Below are 20495 nucleotides of genomic sequence, written 5' to 3' on the forward strand. Positions count from 1 at the left end.
CCGTAAAACCGCGTGATTTTATTGGATTCACTGAGAAGAAAACAATCCTAGTCACTGAATTCGTTTAGACTGAATGAGGCAGTTATAGTTGTCAAGGTCTAAAAGGTTTTTTTTAATATATATATGAGGTCTGTTACTTCCTCAAAAGCTACATCTTTTAACATTATATAAGATGTTCTTAAATGCTTTAATTTTTAAAAATGTAGTTTGCAGATTTTTTTTTGGCTGTGGGATCCCTTGTATTTCCATATGAATTTTAGGATCAGCTTTTCAGTTTCTGTAAACAGACCAGATGAAATTTATAGCAGTTGTGCTGACTCTGCAGACTAATTTGGGGGTATTGACTTCATAAAAATATTGTTTTCCAGTCCATGAATATGAGATATCTTTCCATTTATTTAGGTATCTTTAATTTCTTTTTATTAGTAATAAAATTCGGAATTTTTGGTGTATAGATTTTGCCCTTGTTCTGTTCAAATTATTTCTAAGAGTTTATTCTTTTTCATGTTATTGCAAATGTTTTTCAGAGATGGCCTTTTTTGGTGTTGAAAAAGTTCCCTTCTGAGTTCATTGAGTTCATCATGAAAGGGTATTCGATGCTTTCTCTATATCTGTTGAGATGATCGTATGGTATCTTTTTATTCTTGAGGTCTGTCCACTATTTGTCTTGTCCTTGTCATGTCATAGCCTTTTTTTAGTCTTAAAAAACCTTTTACCTCAGAGAAGCTTTATTTTACTATTCTTAGATTTTTCTTTCCCTCTGCTCTTTTCCTCCTAAAAGCCTGTTAGATAGTTTTGAAGCCTCTTCCTGTTCTTGTTTCTTAACTTTTCTTTCATGCTGCTTGACTTTGTTTCTTCCTCTGGGAGATTTTCTTGACATTGTCTTTCAGATTTTCTGTGTTCAGTTCTATGCATTTTGTTACTTAGTTCATCTATTCACTTTTTAGAATATTGATACTCTTATCTTGTCACATTTATTTTTCAAGTTCTTTACTGTAGTATCCTTTTAACCCTCTCTGAACATATTTTATTTTTAAAGTTGTTTTTATTGAATTCTCTGTTTTCTCTTGGATCAGGTTTTGTTTTTTCATGTTGGATCTCCACTTTGTGCTGTTGGTTTTCTTGAAAAATGTATCTTGCTTTAGTTGAATGCAGTACTATTAGAGTGATTTAGCATAGGTTATTGGCATGGATTTTTCTCTGCAGTGGCATTGTACCGCTTCCCAAATAGCCCTCCATTGGTGTGTGTGTGTGTGTGTGTTATCCCTGTGTAAGCATCTGGTCAGCTTTCAGCAGAAAAACCAGCTCCTTTACAAACATGGAAATAAGGAGGGCGTTGTTTTGCTAGGTAACTCTTTAACTCTTAGCGGTGTATTCCACGTAGTCCTCTGTTCTGTCAGTTGTATTCTTTGCTATTTTCCTTAGGACACAATATTCATAGCAGAAGCCCCTCCCCCTGGACTCACTCATTTTTTCATTTTAAATATTTACATGTTTGTTTTTTTAATTTAAGAGACCAATTCTTGTGCTTTACCCTTGGTTCAGAAGCAGTAGTATCCATGGCTCTCACTATGCAAGGGAGAGATCAAGAGGGGACCTTGTTGGACTATACAGGTTTTAAATGTCTGATAATTGTTCCATGGGTCAGTCCTGGTAAAGGTAAATCTCAGTGTGGGGCTTTGGAGGAGTTCCCTTGAAAAGAACCAGCCTGTTTTACTGCTGGTATTTCCAGCTGTGAATTTATTTTACTTTATCAGTCTGATCCCAAATGCTTTTGAATGTTTCTTAAAATTTAAAGTTTTTAAAAATTTCTGATTCTTAATTCTCCTTTGTTTCTTAATGCTATTAGGGTTTCATTTAGAAAGAAAACCTTCCAAGTATCAGTAGGACTTTGGGAAATCTAGCCTGTAATTATGAATTAGAAGCCAATACTACTTCTGTAATTGGAATGAAGAACACGGAAGTCTGGGAAGGATGTTTTGCCGAGTAAGGGTTGGACTAAATTTACAACTACAATGGTCTGCTTAGCAAGGCCATCAGCTTCTCATTTCTTGAGAACATGATCCTGTAACTGTGGACTCAGGAGACTAAGCTCTCTTTGTTTTCCAGTGTTGCATTTCTAGTGTTTAACACAGGACCAGGCACAGAGGTTCATAATTAATACCGAATGAATGATAAGAATTTTCATGGAGTATTTTCATGGATTCACTTGTCACAGTAGGTCCTTATATTTTTGTAGTTCTCCTATCTTTTGTAAGTATTATTTTCATTTTCATAAGGATTTGCTACCTCCTTACTTCTGTCCCACTGACTTAGTTAACTTTCTGCAGTTTTACTTATCACGGGCTATTTATATGTACATTTTTACAGAGAGCTTTAATTTGGAAACGTCTCCTTGAATGACATTCTAGTACCCTTTGTTTGCTGAAAGAAAACGTAGAAATGAGCACATGTTAAAAAAGGAAAAAGCATTAAAAAAAATAAAAAACCCATATACCAAAATCTAGAAGTTCATAGAAAGAGCCTTTTAGCCTGTCATGTGATTCTTGTTGGTGTTTATTATAAAAGCAGCTCAGTAATGTTTATTTAGAGATAGATTTTAAAAGGATAGGATTTTAAAAGCAATCTAATGATAACTGAAAGAGATAATGGTTATATCATAGTGCAGTATAGTATGTGAGTTTTACAATCATAACCCTTCATCAATAAGACGAGGTTAGGTTTGCCACATTGTAGGAAGAATAGGGAACATTATCAATTATTTAGACTCTCCTAAACCTGGCTCTAATCACTGCTCTGACATACAGGCTGTGTACATTGTTTTATCTCTTTGAGACTGACTCCTCATTTTTTACTTTTTGATCCCAACAACAGTTCTCTCTCTTCCACTTGGGTTCTTGTATGGAATGTGAGAACCTGGAATGACCCTATCGTCTCTTCTCTTTGACTGCTTATTTCCTTCAAATTTTAACTCTGATATTATTTTATCAAGGAATTCACCCTCAATTCATTAAGTTAGGTTAGGTACCTTGTTGTGTATGCTTATAGCACATATCCTTAATTGCAGTTTTGTATTTATATGATTGTTTAACAGTTTCTATCAACAAGTATTTATCCAGTGTTTTATACATCTTCTCTTGGTTTATGAGTTTTATAAGGCAGAGTGATGACTGGGCCTTTAGGTTTTGTTTCTGTTTTTCTTGGCCATTGCGTCCCGAGCATCTAACATGATACTTAGATGAGGATGTTTCAGTGAGTACTTGATGAGTGAATAAATAAAAATGGAGATGATATTATCGCCTACCTTACAAGACTGTGTGAGCCTTCAGTTAAGTTGTGTGTATGAAGTGCTTAGCTTGCTTGTGGCCTGTTCACAGCAGTACCCATAATGGCCGATGTGAGAGTCAGTGTACTGTGCTCATAGAGATTGGTTACTGTGGATGCAGATAGCCCTCAATTCTTATTCCCCCACTGACTAGCTCTGTGACCCCATGTAGGTACTTAATATCTCGGATTTGCATTTTCTTTATCTATAAATGGAAATAGCAGCACCTCCTTATAGGGTTTTGTAAAGTAATCCAAGTCTATGCCCTGACCAGTAATGCTGAAGAAGCTGAAGTTGAATGGTTCTATGAAGACCTACAAGACCTTTTAGAACTAACACCCAAAAAAGATGTCCTTTTCATTATAGGAGACTGGAATGCAAAAGTAGGAAGTTAAGAAACACCTGGAGTAATAGGCAAATTTGACCTTGGACTACAGAACGAAGCAGGGCAAAGGCTAATAGAGTTTTGCCAAGAGAACGCACTGGTCATAGCAAACACCTTCTTCCAACAATACAAGAGAAGACTCTACACATGGACACCACCAGGTGGTCAATACTGAAATCAGATTGATTATATTCTTTGCAGCCAAAGATGGAGAAACTCTATACAGTCAGCAAAAACAAGACCAGGAGCTGACTGTGGCTTAGATCATGAACTCCTTTTTGCCAAATTCAGACTTAAATTGAAGAAAGTAGGGAAAACCACTAGACCATTCAGTTATGACCTAAATCAAATCCCTTACAATTATACAGTGGAAGTGAGAAATAGATTTAAGGGACTAGACAGAGTGCCTGAAGAACTATGGACATTGTTCATATGGACAGTGTTCATGACCTTATACAGGAGGCAGAGATCAAGACCATCCCCAAGAAAAAGAAATGCAAAAAGCAAAATGGCTGTATGAAGAGGGCTTACAGATAGCTGTGAAAAGAAGAGATGCAAAAAGCAAAGGAGAAAAGGATAGATATACCCATCTGAATGCAGAGTTCCAAAGAATAGCAAGGAGACATAAGAAAGCCTTCCTCAGCAATCAATGCAAAGAAACTGAGGAAAACAATAGAATGGGAGAGACTGGAGATCTCTTCAAGAAAACTAAAGATACCAAGGGAACATTTCATGCAAAGATGGGCTCAATAAAGGACAGAAATGATATGGACCTAACAGAGGCAGAAGCTATTAAGAAGAGGTAGCAAGAATACACAGAACTGTACAAAAAAGAGCTTCACAACCCAGATAATCATAATGGTGTGATCACTCACCTAGAGCCAGACATCCTGGAATGTGAAGTCAAGTGGGCCTTAGGAAGCATCACTATGAACAAAGCTAGTAAAGGTGATGGAATTCCAGTTGAGCTGTTTTGGATCCTAGAAGATGATGCTGTGAAAATGCTGTACTCGATATGCCAGCAAATTTGGAAAATGCAGCAGTGGCCACAGGACTGGACAAGGTCAGTTTTCATTCCAATCCCAAAGAAAGGCAATGCCAAAGAATGCTCAAACTACCGCACAATTGCACTCATCTCACACGCTAGTAAAGTAGTGCTCAAAATTCTCCAAGCCAGGCTTCAACAATATGTGAACCATGAACTTCCAGATGTTCAAGCTGGTTTTAGAAAAGGCAGAGGAACCAAGGATCAAATTGCCAACATCCACTGGATCATCAAAAAAGCAAGAGAGTTCCAGAAAAACATCTATTTATGCTTTATTGACTATGCCAAAGCCTTTGACTGTATGGACCACTGCAAACTGTGGAAAATTCTTAAAGAGATGGGAATACCACACCACCTGACATGCCTCTTGAGAAATCTGTTTGCAAGTCAGGAAGCAACAGTTAGAACTGGACATGGAACAACAGACTGGTTCCAAATAGGACAAGGAGTGCATCAAGGCTGTATATTGTCACCCTGCTTATTTAACTTATATGCAGAGTACATCATGAGAAACGCTGGGCTAGAGGAAGCACAAGCTGGAATCAAGATCACCAGGAGAAATATCAAAACTTCAGATATGCAGATGACACCACCCTTATGGCAGAAAGTGAAGAAGAACTAAAGAGCCTCTTGATGAAAGTGAAAGAGGAGAGTGAAAAAGTTGACTTAAAACTCAACATTCAGAAAACTAAGATCATGGCATCCGGTCCCGTCACTTCATGGAAAATAGATGGGGAAACAGTGGAAACAGTGTCAGACTTTATTTTTGGGGGCTCCAAAATCACTGCAGATGGTGACTGAAGCCATGAAATTGAAAGACGTGTACTCCTTGGGAGGAAAGTTATGACCAACCTCAACAGCATATTAAAACGCAGAGACATTACTTTGCCAACAAAGGTCCATCCAGTCAAGGCTATGGTTTTTCCAGTAGTCACATATGGTTGTGAGAGTTGGACTATAAAGAAAGCTAAGCACCGAAGAATTGATGCTTTTGAACTGTGGTGTTGGAGAAGACTCTTGAGAGTCCCTTGGGCTGCAAGGAGATCCAGCCAGTCCATCTTAAAGGAAATCAGTCCTGGGTGTTCATTGAAAGGACTGATGTTGAAGCTGCAACTCTAATACTTTGGCCACCTGATGCAAAGAGTTGACTCATTTGAAAAGACCCTGATGCAGGTAAAGATTGAGGGCAGGAGGAGAAAGGGACAACAGAGGATGAGATGGTTGGATGGTATCACCAACTCAATGGACATGAGTTTGGGTAAACTCCCGGAGTTGGTGAAGGACAGAGAGGTCTGGCATTCATGGGGTCGCAAAGAGTCGGACATGACTGAGCGACTGAACTGAAGGACTACTGGTGATCATGGCAGTAATTGCTCAATAGGTGATGGTTATACATTGTTTTAATGTTAACGAATAAAGAAATAAAGGAATAATTAGGAAGTATCAGATGAAACTTACATTATTCGAAACACTGTATTCTCTGATGAGATGATATTTCCATTAGCCCATAATCCCCAGAATATCCAGTATTTTGTAATTATGTCTAATTATGTATTATGATAGGTTGTACTATGTTGAGTGCAATTTTGTTTTTAAAAGGACTCTTTGGAGTAAAGGTCTTCCTTGACTTATGATGGGATTAGGTCCTAATAAACAGGTCATGAGTTGAAAATACCACTTGTAAATAAAAATACATTTAATATACCTCAGCTATTGAATATATCATAGCTCAACCTTGCTTGCCTTAAATGTGCTCAGAACATGTATATTAGCCTGCAATCACCTAACACAAAGTCTATTTTATAATATAGTGGTGAATCTCATGTAATTTATTGAATACTGAAAGTAAAAATCAATATGGGTGTCTGGGTGTATGGCTCTCAGTGTATCTGGTTGTTTACCTTCATGACTCTGTGGCTGACTGGGAGCTGTGGCCTGCTGCTGCTGTGTGGCATCATGAGAGAGTACTGTGTCACATGTTACTAATCCAGGAAAAGGTCAAAATTCAAAATTTGAAGTACCGTTTCTACTGAACTTATTGCTTTCGCACCATCATAGAGTTGAAAACTTGTTAAGTGGAACCGTTGTTAAGTTGGTGACCATCTGTATAATGATTGCATAGTCTTGAACAGTTGAATTATATTAAGTCCTAAACCTTCTAAATTTGAAAGTGCCTTAGAATGCCCCATTATTTATGTGTAAAATGTCACAGTAAACAAGTGATGATATTGTAAATCGGCCAAAATTTTTGGCCCACTGTGTGTTCCTGGGCAGAGTTTGAGGGTCTCGGATGTGCTTCTGAATAGAAGTTTCCAGTCCTCTCTGCCTGAGTCATGGGCGTCCCTGGTGCTTGAGTGCTTCACCAGCCTGTCCTGCGAAAGCACGTTTACGGTTGACTGTTAAGACGTGTGGGTTTGGACTGACTGCTCAGGTCCACTTTGATGTGGAATTTTTTTTAATAGATCCATACTATGTGTTACACCATTCGAGACTGGTTTAATCAGCAGATTTAGAACTATGGATCCAGGGGGCCACCTGTAAAGTTACCTGTGGATTTTTGACTGCATGGTGGGGGGAGGAGGGTGGATGGTCAGCGCCCTTAACCCGTGTGTTTTTCAAGCATCAATTGTACCATGAAAAGGACATTTACATACTTAATTTCCATATTTAAAAAATAAGCATTTGGTGTTTTAAACTATTTACAGTAAAATGATCTAAGCCACCTTGTCAAGCCCTTACTTTTCATTTGAATTGTGTATACTTTGGTCTTGGCTCCATGGCCCTGAGTCTTGGTTTTCATCAGGAAGTATTTGTTTTATGTAATCGTTTGTATCCATATAAATGCTCATGGAGAAAGATGGAAAACTTCTTGTGATTGGTGGTACACCTTTATTCCAGGCTCAGCAAAACAGTCCCTCATCTACGGGATCTGGCAACACAGAGCATTCCTGCAGCTCCCAAAAACAGATCTCCATCCAGCACAGACAGACCCAGGTAGGTCAGTGGTTGATAAAGAGAGAGGGAAGGAACTGCTTCGGAGTAAATGCTGACACTACGTGTAAAATCTGGGTCTTCTCTCTCCCTTTATTTCTCTGACTTCATCTCACTTATTTGTGTGTGTTGTATTCAGAACTTGCATTATGAATATTTCAAGTCTTTTGGAAGGTGCTTTTAACTTTTTGAGGTGTTCCTTTGCCTTGCTGATGTATTCAGAAAGATTATGGACAGAGATGATTCTATTGCAGCATGGGATCAAGGAAGAAAGCACTTGTTTTGGAGAACTCAGGGCCCTGATTCAGGTTCTAGCTCTGCAACTTATGCTTTATCTTTTGGGGCCTCATTTTTCTTCAGTTCAAATTATCTATAAAATGTGGTTGATTATCATCATCTTAGTGTCTACAAAACACTTGTTGGCACAGTACTTACGGTAGGCGGCAGGGAATCTTTTTTATTGAAATACCGTTGATTTAGAATGTTGTGTTAATTTCACATGCATAGCAAAGTGATTGGTTATACGTATATGTATGTATGTGTCTGTATTCTTTTTTTTTCTGATTCTTTTTCCATTATGGTTTATTACAAACTATTGAATATAGTTCTGTGTGATACACAGTAAAACCTTGTTGTTTTAAACTTCTTTAACACGTGGCACACCAACATAATTCTTCCTTAAACAGTCTTCAGAAACTCCTTAATTTAGGGAATGTTGTGAATATTCAAAAATAATATCTGCGAAAAGGATAGTGGATATATCCTCCATTTTGTTGTGTTGAGCTCACCAAATATTATACCTTGTTTTCTTGAAGCCTGTTGGTACCTTGTTACCTTCAAGACAGGATGCCTGGCAATCTAGGAGAATTTCTTAAGTCACAAGAGCTAAACAGCCCTCAGGAGCAGATTTTAATTTTATTTGAATTAAACTTTTGAATAGTTGAATAGACTTCGGTAGTTGAGCATTCATCTCTCTTCTTCTGGTCTCTCTGTTTCCACTAGGTGGCATGTTTGTTCTTTAGAGAGTTGGGTTCTTTCTCCTCTGATGACCTTTTCTATTCAGTTAGTTTCATTTCTAGAGAGTATGTTTCTGTACTGTTCAGTGCACAGTATTTTGAGAATTCATATATTTTATTCCAGAGTTAATATATTTTTGAAGGACAAGTATAGCAGAACGTAATGCTTAAAGAATGAGATGAGAAAGGCAGATTTAATTTCTTGAGCCATGTGATTCCAGGCTAGTTGTGTCATCAAGTGCTTTTTTTCAGAAAAGTAATGAGAAAAATGTGATGACATGTAATATTTTGAGACTAATCCTGAGTTTGTTTTCTGCTTATCCCTGTAGTCTGACCTCACAATAGAAAAAATATCTGCACTAGAAAACAGTAAGAATTCTGATTTAGAGAAGAAGGAAGGAAGAATAGATGATTTATTAAGAGTAAGTATTAAAATGTCATACGAGATTTTATAACAAGCAGTGATTGATTTATCTATATTTATATGTGTGAATTACGTGCATATCATGGAGATAATTACTGTAACCAAATAATAAAGTTAAAATGTAGACATTTGGATATTTTCCTTTGATCTGAGGGAATCTGAGTAGGTAACAAGGATCAAACTATATTCCAAATGGTACCTTTACATTGGACATCTTAATTGTAGAATTTTAGTATTTAAATATATACTAGAGGACTATATCTGTGGAGAGTTGAAGCTGTGAGAATATGTATATAGAGTGTTGTTTTCCCATTTCAGGGAAATTTTTTTTTAATGTCTTTGAATTTTAAAAAATTTTATTGATTTTTTTATTGGAATATAATTGCTATACTGTATTAGTTTCTGCTGTACAATGAAGTGAGTCAGCTATATGCATACATATATCCCTTCCCTCTTGGACCTCCCTCCCACCCCCCATCCCACCCCTCTTGGTCATCACAGCACACCAAGCTGAGCGTCCTGTGCTTACAGCAGCCTCCCATTAGCAGTCTGTTTTACCCATGGTAGTGTGTATGTGTCAATCCCAGGCTCTCAGTTTGTCTCACCCTCCCATTCTCCTCCTCACCCCCCACGCCCCACCCCCCCATCCACATGTCCGTTCTCCACGTCTGTGTCTCTGTTCCTGCTCTGGAAATAGGTTCATCTCTACCATTTTTCTAGATTCCACATATATGTGTATTTGAATTTTAAAAACTATTTCACAAGTACTTTGCAGTCCTGGTTTTGCATTTTATATCTTTTATAACCTATTCGTCTAAAGTGTTTTGTGCTCACAAGAGAAACTTTAAAAGTAGCTCTATGGAGTTTAAAATATACCTCTAGAAAATATACAATGATTTTTAAAAAAATTTTTTATTTTATTGGAGTATGGTTGATTTACATTGTTATGTTTCAGGTGTATAGCAAAGTAATTCAGTTATACATATATTCATTCTTTTTAAGATTCTTTTCTCATATAGCTTATTGCAGAATATTGAGTAGAGTTCCTTGTGCTATACAGTAATACCATGATATTTTCTGAAATAATTTTTAATATACAGTTTGGCATATTGACTGACCCTTTAAAAAATATTTTAAGGTTTATTGTTTTCTTATTGTAAAAAGCAATACATACTCTTTATAATAAATTTAGAGAATAGTAAAAATAGTAAAAAAAATAAAATAAAATGACACCCATAATTCCATTAACTGCAATTAAAACATTTGGTATATTTACTATAGTAATTTTTGATCTATTTATAGCATTTATAAAATTTTTTAAAGAAATTGTTTATTTATTTTTATTTTTTGGCCACATCACGCAGCATACAGGATGCAGTTACCTGGTCAGGGATTCCCACGTAGTGGAGGCATGAAGTCTTAACTGTTGGACCGCCATCGAAGTCCCTGTACATGAATGCATCTATACATAAATACTACCAATTTGTAAATAAAATTGGCTAACATTTTAATCTCCAATGTTTTTATTGTTTTCAAGCTGATGTTCCCTTTTCTATTCAGAAACATTTTTCCTTAGGCCTGGTGGTTTTGTTTCTTAGTTTGCTTTTCTCCATCCTTCAGTGAGAAGAGCCGTGTTTAAACTCAGTACCTATTTTCCATCTTTCGTTGTTAGCATGTATACTTGCTTGGTGTTGCTCTTAACGTCTCTTCTTTTCACTTGGGTACTCATTGAATTGCCAAGGTTTATAATTAGATATTGTGTGTTTATAGAAATCCTAGTCTAATTGTCTAATCTAAACCAAAAAATTAAGATTTTTGTCCAGGGTAGCTCTGCTGAGCTAAAAAAGGATCATGGGCTTGTCTTCTTCCTTCATCATCTGATTTTCTTAAGATTGAGAAGATGGAGTATGTAAAAAACTGACCCTAACTTAGGATTATTTTGGGGAGTTTTAAAAATATGGTTTTATTTCCCAGAAAACGGTATGTCCTCTTTGCCACTCCCGTCTTTCTAATCCTTTGTTTTCTGAAGATTGTAGTCTTTCTTTGGATCTAGAACAGTGCCAATGGAATGGTTATGTCAGAAAAGAAGACACAAAGGAGAGATGCCATTTTTTCAAATTGATGAGAGCTTGTGTTTCTGATTTGGAGGGACAGGGGAATAACCACTACTCTTTTTGTCTCCTTTCAGACAGGCTTGGACCATTGATTGAGTTTTTCCATTTTAGTTAGATGTTTGGGTAAGGCTGCATCAGGACCTGCTAGTCAGGTGCTGTTTTAAACCTGAACACAAAATCATTAGTGTTGGAAACCACAAAAATTTAGAGTTTTTAAAATTTAAAATAAACTGCCAGAGATTGATTCCATAAATTTGATTATAGATTTTAAGGGATGTTCACCTTCCAAAAGTAGATTGGACTTCATATATATGCATTATATGATCTTTGGCTTGCAGATTTTTTAAGTATGAATTAGACATATTTAACCAAATGTCCTTGTACTTGGCCTTTGGTAATGTGGTCCATGGAACTCATGAGCTCTCTTAGAAGAACTAATAGGAAGAAATTATGAGGAAAGTAGATACTTGGAGATGGAAACTGTTGCACAATGGTCACTTTAAAATGAAGCTTCAAAGTCTCAAAAATTGAGTGTGCTATAGTATCATTTATTTGCCAAAAGAGTAGATATCTTTTGTTTAACACAAGAGTAAACTCAGGAGTTGCAAGTCAAAATTGACCTGGGGTTAGTGGTTCTTCGCTTCTCTGTTATTGTAGGAGTCTTGAATTTTTCAAAGTATTTAGCCCACCCTTCTGACCACAGCTAAATCAACTGTGTATTTACATTCTGGTTTTCTTGAACCAAGACCTTGTATTCAGCTTGTTTGTTAGTTCTATCTTATGTGGGCATGGGTGTGCCTGGCTTCTCTGGTAAAAAACATTTATGTAAATCCATGTCTCTTCTTTGGAAGGAAGAACAGAAGAGCAACAATTGAACATAAAGAACATTATGTGTTGTTTTTTTAGTAGTGCTTATTCACCCTTTGTAAGTATTTAATCTATAAATGCTTAAAAGTGCTACTTAAATGAATTCTAAATAAACATCTCATTCATGATAGATTTTTTCTTTTATTTTATGACAGTATTAGCATGTGTGGGGTACTGGATTTATCTGTAACTGGCTTTGGGGAGGAGTAAAGTATGACCAGTAGAAAAACATCCTACTTCTAGTAGCAGAATTCATCTTTAATAAATGATAAGTTTATTAAAAGAAAATCAAGGAACAAAGTATTTACCTTCTTTTTTTAAAGTCATAGTTACTCTTACCTCTTTAAATCTCAGTTTTGCTTATAATTTAACAAAAGAAATGCTTTTCAGACTCCCTAGAAACTGCTTTTGTATTAATCTGTCTTCCTTGGAGCTAATTTAAAAAATTTTTTTCCATTGAAGGCCAACTGTGATTTGAGACGGCAGATTGATGAACAGCAAAAGATGTTAGAGAAATACAAAGAACGATTAAATCGATGTGTGACAATGAGCAAGAAACTGCTTATAGAAAAGGTAAGTGATAAGTAGTGGCCTCAACTCTGTATTCCAAGATGCTTAGGGTGTGCCATTGTTGTGACTTCTGACTTTTTACCTGAAATGAAAGTATTTCAAAGTAGGAAAGGACTGACCACAGCTTTAGTTCTCTGTCTTATGTGGGCATGGGTGTGCCTGGCTTCTTTGGTAAGAAACATTTATGTAAATCCATGTCTCTTCTTTGGAAAGAAGAACAAAAAACCAACAAAGGGCTTTTGGGTTTAGGAAAGGGCTACTGGGTTGCCATAGTGTTAAAGACCCCACGTGCCACATGCCAATGCAGAAGACTCAAGAGATTTGATCCCTGGATTGGGAAGATCCCCTGGAGTAGGAAATGGCAACCTACTTCAGTATTCTTGCCTGGAAGATTCCATGGGCAAAGGAGCCTAGTGGGCAATAGTCTATGAGGCTGCAAAGAGGCAGGCACGACTGAGTGACTGAGCACACAGCACATCCTATTAATACAGACATTTAGCAATAGTTTTATGTCCATTTCAGATATGGTATTTAGAGTAATTTATATATATAATAATGTGATAATTAAGTGTTTTGTATTTTAAACTAGTTGGCAATTACTTGTATATGATTATTGGCTGATGCCTCCTTTATTATATTAATAGTAAGTGATTAGTTGCAATTTGCCTTTAGTAATTATTTCTTATAATTATTGAAATAAATATTTAATTGTTTATTATATATCATAAATAATTAATGTCTTAAAATTTGTAAAACATATCTCCAGTAGTTATTTATCTTACAGTGAAAAGTTTGAAGATGACAGTACTTCCTAATGAAATTATTATAAGCTAGAGGTTTGAGACAGACTAGTGGTTTGTTTTTTTGCTGAAATCTTTGAAATGCTATTAAAGGGACAGGGAACACTGATAAAAAGTGAAGTGAATTATTAATGTCAAAGATACTGAGGAGAACTTTGCTTCATCTCTTAATTCATTAATTTTATAGAAGGGAAATTCCACATTTATAACAGAAATGTATGTTAGTATATGTTGATGTAGAATGCTTATGGGTTATATAAAATGTTTATAGCTTTAGGGAACTTCCTGAAATCAGTGTAGATTGAGCCAGTTGTCCTAAACTTTGAGCAGTATAGTACAAAAAACAAACATAGCCCTGCATCTGAGTTCTTGTAGGAAAATACGATTATTTTCTATTTGTCCTTTTCCCCTAAGTCAAAACAAGAGAAGATGGCATGTAGAGATAAAAGCATGCAAGATCGCTTGAGACTGGGCCACTTTACCACAGTCCGACATGGGGCTTCGTTTACTGAACAGTGGACAGATGGTTATGCTTTCCAGAACCTTATTAAGTAAGTGAATTGTGATGATAAAGTTGAGAATTGAAAGTTGGTTTGGATTTTTAAATTTTTTTGTAGTTGTAGTCATTAATATCTTAGTAATGGTAGTCTTTTTTTCATTCAGTTTTGTCTCCACATGTGTAAAGAATTGTAAGGAATGAGATAAAGTCCTGAAAAAATGGCAAATAATCAGAGGAATAAAAAACAAGTTCTATCTTAAAGCTTAAAAAAATCAGAATTGCCAAAACTAAGGAAGAAAAAGCTAAGACTTTACTTGATATCATTTTAATTACGTAATAAGTTTTCATGAGGAGTCTGCCCACTCCCAGCATTTATTCTGGGTCCACAGAAGATTGAAATAGGCAAAGACCCAAGGAAGGATTTCCCGAGTTTGGTATAAAACAAAACCTTGGAAGAACGTACAGGACATGCTCCTGGGGCTCTTTAAGGGGAGAGTATCCAGTCAGCAGAGATAGTCACCTTCTTGAAGGTGAGCATTGTGCCAGCGGTCAGGCTGGTGAGCAGTCCCACTGCCTGTGCCTGTCAATAACTTGGAATCTTGAGCCCTCCTTCACTTTATTATAACTTTGGTTTAAAACCTTCAAGTATTTACTCCAAGGAGGGAATTAACATTTAAAATCCTAAAATTCCAACTGCATAAATAGCTAATATCAGCTCAGGACTTTAAAAAAGAAGTCTTAAAAGTTGCGATACCTTTTGGTGTATCTTACTTATTTTGATTTTGTAGATCGTTTCCGTTTGAGACTGGGTTGCAGTGGGTGGCACATTGTATCTTTAATCATGGGCTCTCACACTTCTGATCTGTAGTTTACTGTAGGTTCAAGGGTTCCATAGACTGCCTATCCTACCTTTTTTTCCTTGGTGAAATAACATATTGGGCATTGATTGGAGAGGATACAACTACTTTTGAATACTAATGAAACATAAATAACAAATTTGTCTGAAAGAAAAGTACAGGTACTGATATTATTAATAATAATTTGTTAATGGGAATTCCTTGGCAGTCTTGTGGTTAGGACTCAGTGCTTTCACTGCCAGAGCTCAGGTTTGATCCCTGGTTGGGGAACGAAGATCCTGCATGCCGCCCCATGTGGCATGGCCAAACTAAAACAAAACAAACCTTGTGGAAACCACCTCTGGATTATAGTCTGTGCTTTATGTGTGATACATGTGGTATCCACGCTGAGCTCTCTGTGCTCAGGTTAACAGAGTTGCACTAGGGCAGTATAAACAGCTGCTGCATAGAGGCATGATGTCTATTCCTCAACACCCTGACCGTGATGAGCAAATTGCCCTGGAAGTGGCTCTCCATCCAATTTTGTCAGAATGGGACGGAAGATAAAACACATCCCCCATGATTGGCCAAAGTCACTTAATGCTCACACTGAGTCCCAGATGTGATAATGACCCCTACTAGTCCATGACAATGGTTACTCCTCAGATGGCAGTTTTTAAAATGTCTAAAGACTTAAACCTGAGTGGTTAGTGGATTTGTTTAGAGATATAAAATGTAATTACTTTTAAGATGTGATTGTAGTTTTTGCTGATAGTAGCAAGTATTTATCATTTTGCTCTATAAGCAGCCTATTGCCCAGAAGGTTCTGGAAATTGCATATAGTTAGAGTACAAAAGGATGACTTTGCTGTAGAGCCTTCGGACCAGAGAATTTGGTATTATCTACATGAGATCCCTAATCAGAGTTGTTTCTCCAAAGTGGATAGTATTTTTTTTGATGATTTTAAGTAATATAAATTGCAGACTATCCATCTCTCCTCTTGGGAAGCTGTTTCTGGCTGATACCTTTTTTTATTTGCTTGTTTGTTTTTTGGACACACTGCACAACTTGTGGGATCTTAGTTCCCTGACTAAGAACTGAACCTCAGCAGTAAAAATGCTGAGTCTTAACCACTGGACCACCAGGAAAGTCCCCTGGCTAATATCTATTAATTTTAGGTATTTTAATAATATCTTCTAAAATTGTGCTTTAATAAACCAATTTCCTTTCTTAATTTTAATGCAGAATTGAAGTTCTTTAGTTATAGAAGGCTGTAGCTGATATCCTTACAAATGATAATTATCTGTGTATAAGAAGCTCTATGACACATAACTTGGTGGGTAAGGTACCTGAACACCAGGTTGCAGTACTAATTTTTATAGAAAGAGCAAACCTCTTGACATTAAAAATTTAATCAAGTGATCAAATATAGTCTGAACAGTAGCCTCAACACAGTTCTTTTATTCTCAGTTTGTACCTTGGCTCTATTTTGACTGATCTTTATTAAGATTCTAAAACAGATTTGCTGTCTAATAAAAAGATCCTAAAAGATTTGTAATGATTTTTGACCAGGTTAGTAAGTTTTTCTAAAAGGTATTTTGAACTTGTTGAAAAAGTAACATATTTTATAGTTCTGAGAAGTTAGTTACAATAAATTCTGTTGTTATTCAGTATGTAACTTTTTTATTTAAACAAGTCTTGAAGTCTCAAATAGTCAATGGCAAGGCAATAAAAAAATTATTATTAAGATTTTCTTTATATTGACATAAACAACATTAAATACGGGGATTTGACCTGTATACAAAACTGTGGCTGTTTAAGACGTGGATCATCAGAGGGAGTAAATGAAATTGTATAACATCATTGTCCTAGTCCACGATTATATTCTGGTGTATAAGGAATTATAGAATTCCATTTTAAAGTGATTTCATGTGAACCATCTGATTCTTGGCATATGACCCATAATAAGTGATAAAGCTTTTTAAAATTTTTTTATTAAAGTATAGTTGATTTACAGTATTCCAGATGTGTACAGCAAAGTGATTCAGTTATAGTTATATATATGCATTTGTTTTCAAATTCTTTTCCATTGTGGGTTATTGCAAGATATTTACTATAATTCCCGGTGCTATATTGTAGGTTCTTGTTGTTTATCTATTTTATATATAGTAGTGTGTATCTGTTAACCTCAAATTCCAAATTTATCCCCCCATCCTTCCCCTTTGCTAGCCATAAGTTTGTTTTCTATGTCTGTGAGTCTGTTTTGTAAATAAGTTCATTTGTATCATTAAAAAAAAAAAATTCCACATATAAATGATATCATGTGATATTTAGAGAGACAACTCTGTTGATCTTATAAGTATCAGTTCTCCCTTGGGTGGTATATACCAGTTTCTAGTAGACACAGAACATGAAATCCTGGGACTCTTTAAAAATTCTTACCTGGGATATTCAGGTACTATCTGTAGATCACCACCAAAATTACTTTGGTCAAAATAATATCTGCAAATAATGTGCATTTGTTTTTTTAACACCTGTTCTAGTTATGATACAGTTTTGCTATGGAGGGTACATAGAATCGTTTCCTGGGCTTCCCTGGTGGCTCAGAAGGTAAAGACTCTGCCTGCAATGCAGGAGACTTGGGTTCAATTCCCTGGAGAAGGTAATGGCTTCCCACTCCAGTATTCTTCCATGGAGAATTCCATGGACAGAGGACCTTGGCGGACTGCAGTTCATGGGGTGGCAAAGAGTTGAACATTCAGAAAACTAAGATCATGGCATCTGGTCCCATCACTTCATGGGAAATAGATGGGGAAACAGTGTCAGACTTTATTTCTGGGAGCTCCAAAATCACTGCAGATGGTGATTGCAGCCATGAAATTAAAAGACGCTTACTCCTTGGAAGGAAAGTTATGACCAACCGAGATAGCAGAGACATTACTTTGCCAACAAAGGTCCGTCTAGTCAAGGCTACGGTTTTTCCAGTGGTCATGTATGGATGTGAGAGTTGGACTGTGAAGAAAGCTGAGCGCCGAACAACTGATGCTTTTGAACTGTGGCATTGGAGAAGACTCTTGAGAGTCCCTTGGACTGCAAGGATATCCAACCAGTCCATCCTAAAGGAGATCAGTCGTGGGTGTTCTTTGGAAGGACTGATGCTAAAGCTGAAACTCCAATACTTTGGCCACCTCACGTGAAGAGTTGACTCATTGGAAAAGACTCTGATGCTGGGAGGGATTGGGGGCAGGAGGAGAAGGGGACGATAGAGGATGAGATGGCTAGATGGCATCACCGACTCGATGGACATGAGTCTGAGTGAACTTCGGGAGATGGTGATGGACAGGGAGGCCTGGCGTGCTGTGATTCATGGGGTCGCAAAGAGTCGGACACGACTGAGCAACTGAACTGAACTGAGCAGCTAACACTTTCATTTTCATAATCATTTCCTAGGGCTATCATCACTAAATACCATAAACTGGGTGGTTTAAAACAACATAAATTTAATTCTCTCACAGTTTAGGAAGTCAGAAACCTTAAATCAAGGTGTTGGCAGGGCCGCTCCTTCTGTGGCTTCTAGGGAGGATCCTTGTTTAGTGTTCAGTGGCTTGCAGCAGCATAGCTCAGTCTGCCTCCGCTTCACATGGTGTTCCCCTGCGTGTCTTCTTTTCTCAGGAGGACACCAGTCAAATTGGGTTAAGGGCCCACCCTACTCCAGTATGACCTTATTTTAACTAATTAAATCTTCAGTGACCCTATTTCCAAAGGTTATAATCTGAGGTACTGGGGATTAGCACTTTAACACGTCTTTTTGGGTGGCACAGTTCAACTGATAATGGTACCTAAGACTGATTGTCTTGTTATTATAACTGACAAATAATGGCTTGCTGTTTGTTTATTTGGCTGAGCTGGTTCTTCATTGTGGCATGTGGAATCTATTGTATTTCCCTGACCAGGGATTGAACCCAGGCCCCCTGTATTGGGAGCTCGGAGCCTTAGCTACTAGATTACCAGGAAAATCTCAATAATGACTTTTTAGAGTTACTTAGATTTAAGTGACATAAATTTATCTGGTCGTCAATACTTTTGTAAAAGATAGTACAAATATTCTTTCTGTGGGTGGTAAAGGGTGAGCATTCCCTAAACTTGATGAAATGGAAGTAACCTTTACCAGTCAGGTCTATGAAAGGCACTGTGGAGAGAAGACGGCAGAGGAGTAGGTGGACGTGGAGAACATCTCTCTCCACGGATACATCAGGAATACACCTTCAGACACAGAAGTGCATGCAGAACACCAGCTGAGAGCGGACAGGAGTACCTGACCAGAAGAAAAGAATATATAGAACCACGCAGAACTCGGTAGGACCAAGGAACTAGGGGGAAAAACAAGTGTTAGTAGGACCTGCCCCTGGCTGGTGGGGGAACTGAAGCAGGAGTCTGATCCCCACATTGGGGCAATTGTCTGAGTCAGAGGAGAAACATTTATGGCTGAGAGTGAGCTGATCTGTGACAGCATAAATGGAATGAGAATCAGACAGTCCTTGCCACAGCCATACATATCCCGGACAGGGACGTGGGTCCCCTGAAAGGTGCAGCAGCTGGGAGCTGGAGTTTAGGGGTTGTGGAGCAATCCTAGGGCAAGGGCTGCTGTTGACTGTGGAGAAACAGATTTGAGGGGTTATGGGGGAGGAGATTGTGGTGGGAAATGCCCATGGAGGAAAGCCATGCAGCCATGGAAGCAAGGTGATGCTGCTGAGTCACGTGTAGTGGATGGAACCATCGCCATAGCCTCTCTCCCTACACGCCAGCATCAGCAGCTTAACAATAGAGAGGCTGGCCCGTCAAACCCTGACGCAATGAACTACGGACCTGGACCCCACTCAGGATGCCCCTTTAAGTGGCTGACGCACTGATCTAGAGTAGGACCCCAGCTAGGCGGCCCCTCTCTGTGTGTGATGCACTGAACAACAGAGAAGGACCCCAGGCAAGGGAGCCCTCTTAGTGCCTGAATTGGCGGAGCTATGGAGAAAGACTGGTCAAAGAGACCTTCTGATCACCAGCCATAAGAGGCTCAAAAAAAAGATTCTGATAGGGCCATAACTCCTGGGGTGGAGGCAGTCCATGTCTCTGCACACTTTGCACCGCTAGGTGTAAGCCAAGCAGCTGTGCCACCTTCACTCTCAACTCTCACTGGGGCAGAGCTGCCATAGGCAAAAAAAATCTTGCGTCTATGCGTGCAGGGTCACTTCGGTCATGTCCAACGCTTTGCGACCCTATAGACTGTGCCCTGCCAGGCTTCTGTGTCAGGATGTGGGGTTCTTCAGGCAAGAATGCTGGAGCATATTGGCTAATACTGGTTGCCATACCCTTCTAAAGCACTATATTTCCTGCTGCTCTAGCCTCCAACTCCCCTGAGTACCTGGTGCTGCCAGAACCACTGTGACCCAAGCAGCTACACCACCTCCACACCTGGCCCTCACAGAGGCAAACCCAAGTCCTCCAGGGCAGCCTCAGGGGCAAACCCCAGTGGATGACCTACATGCAGAAGTGGAAATAAAACCACCATTGAAACCCAGGGCAGTGTGGCTGAGGAAGAAGACCCTAAACCTTCTTACCAGCTGTACAA

At 37.9% G+C, this 20495-nt stretch overlaps 1 protein-coding gene across 8 annotated transcripts in view; it reads left to right on the plus strand.

Annotated features, from left to right (window-relative positions):
* TLK2 (tousled like kinase 2) overlaps nt 1-20495 on the plus strand; it is a 124325-nt gene that overhangs the window by 61049 nt on the left and 42781 nt on the right. For 6 of the 8 annotated variants that reach the window (XM_061392269.1, XM_061392268.1, XM_061392271.1 and 3 more), the window contains 4 exons: nt 7654-7749; nt 9092-9184; nt 12630-12740; nt 13952-14088. In XM_061392269.1, the coding sequence (XP_061248253.1) occupies nt 7654-7749; nt 9092-9184; nt 12630-12740; nt 13952-14088 (437 nt within the window). The remainder of the gene's footprint in view (nt 1-7653; nt 7750-9091; nt 9185-12629; nt 12741-13951; nt 14089-20495) is intronic. The other 2 variants (XM_061392272.1, XM_061392274.1) reach the window with 1 other exon arrangement.

Source organism: Bos javanicus, chromosome 19 (genome assembly GCF_032452875.1).
Source record: "Bos javanicus breed banteng chromosome 19, ARS-OSU_banteng_1.0, whole genome shotgun sequence".
Lineage (NCBI taxonomy): Eukaryota > Metazoa > Chordata > Mammalia > Artiodactyla > Bovidae > Bos > Bos javanicus.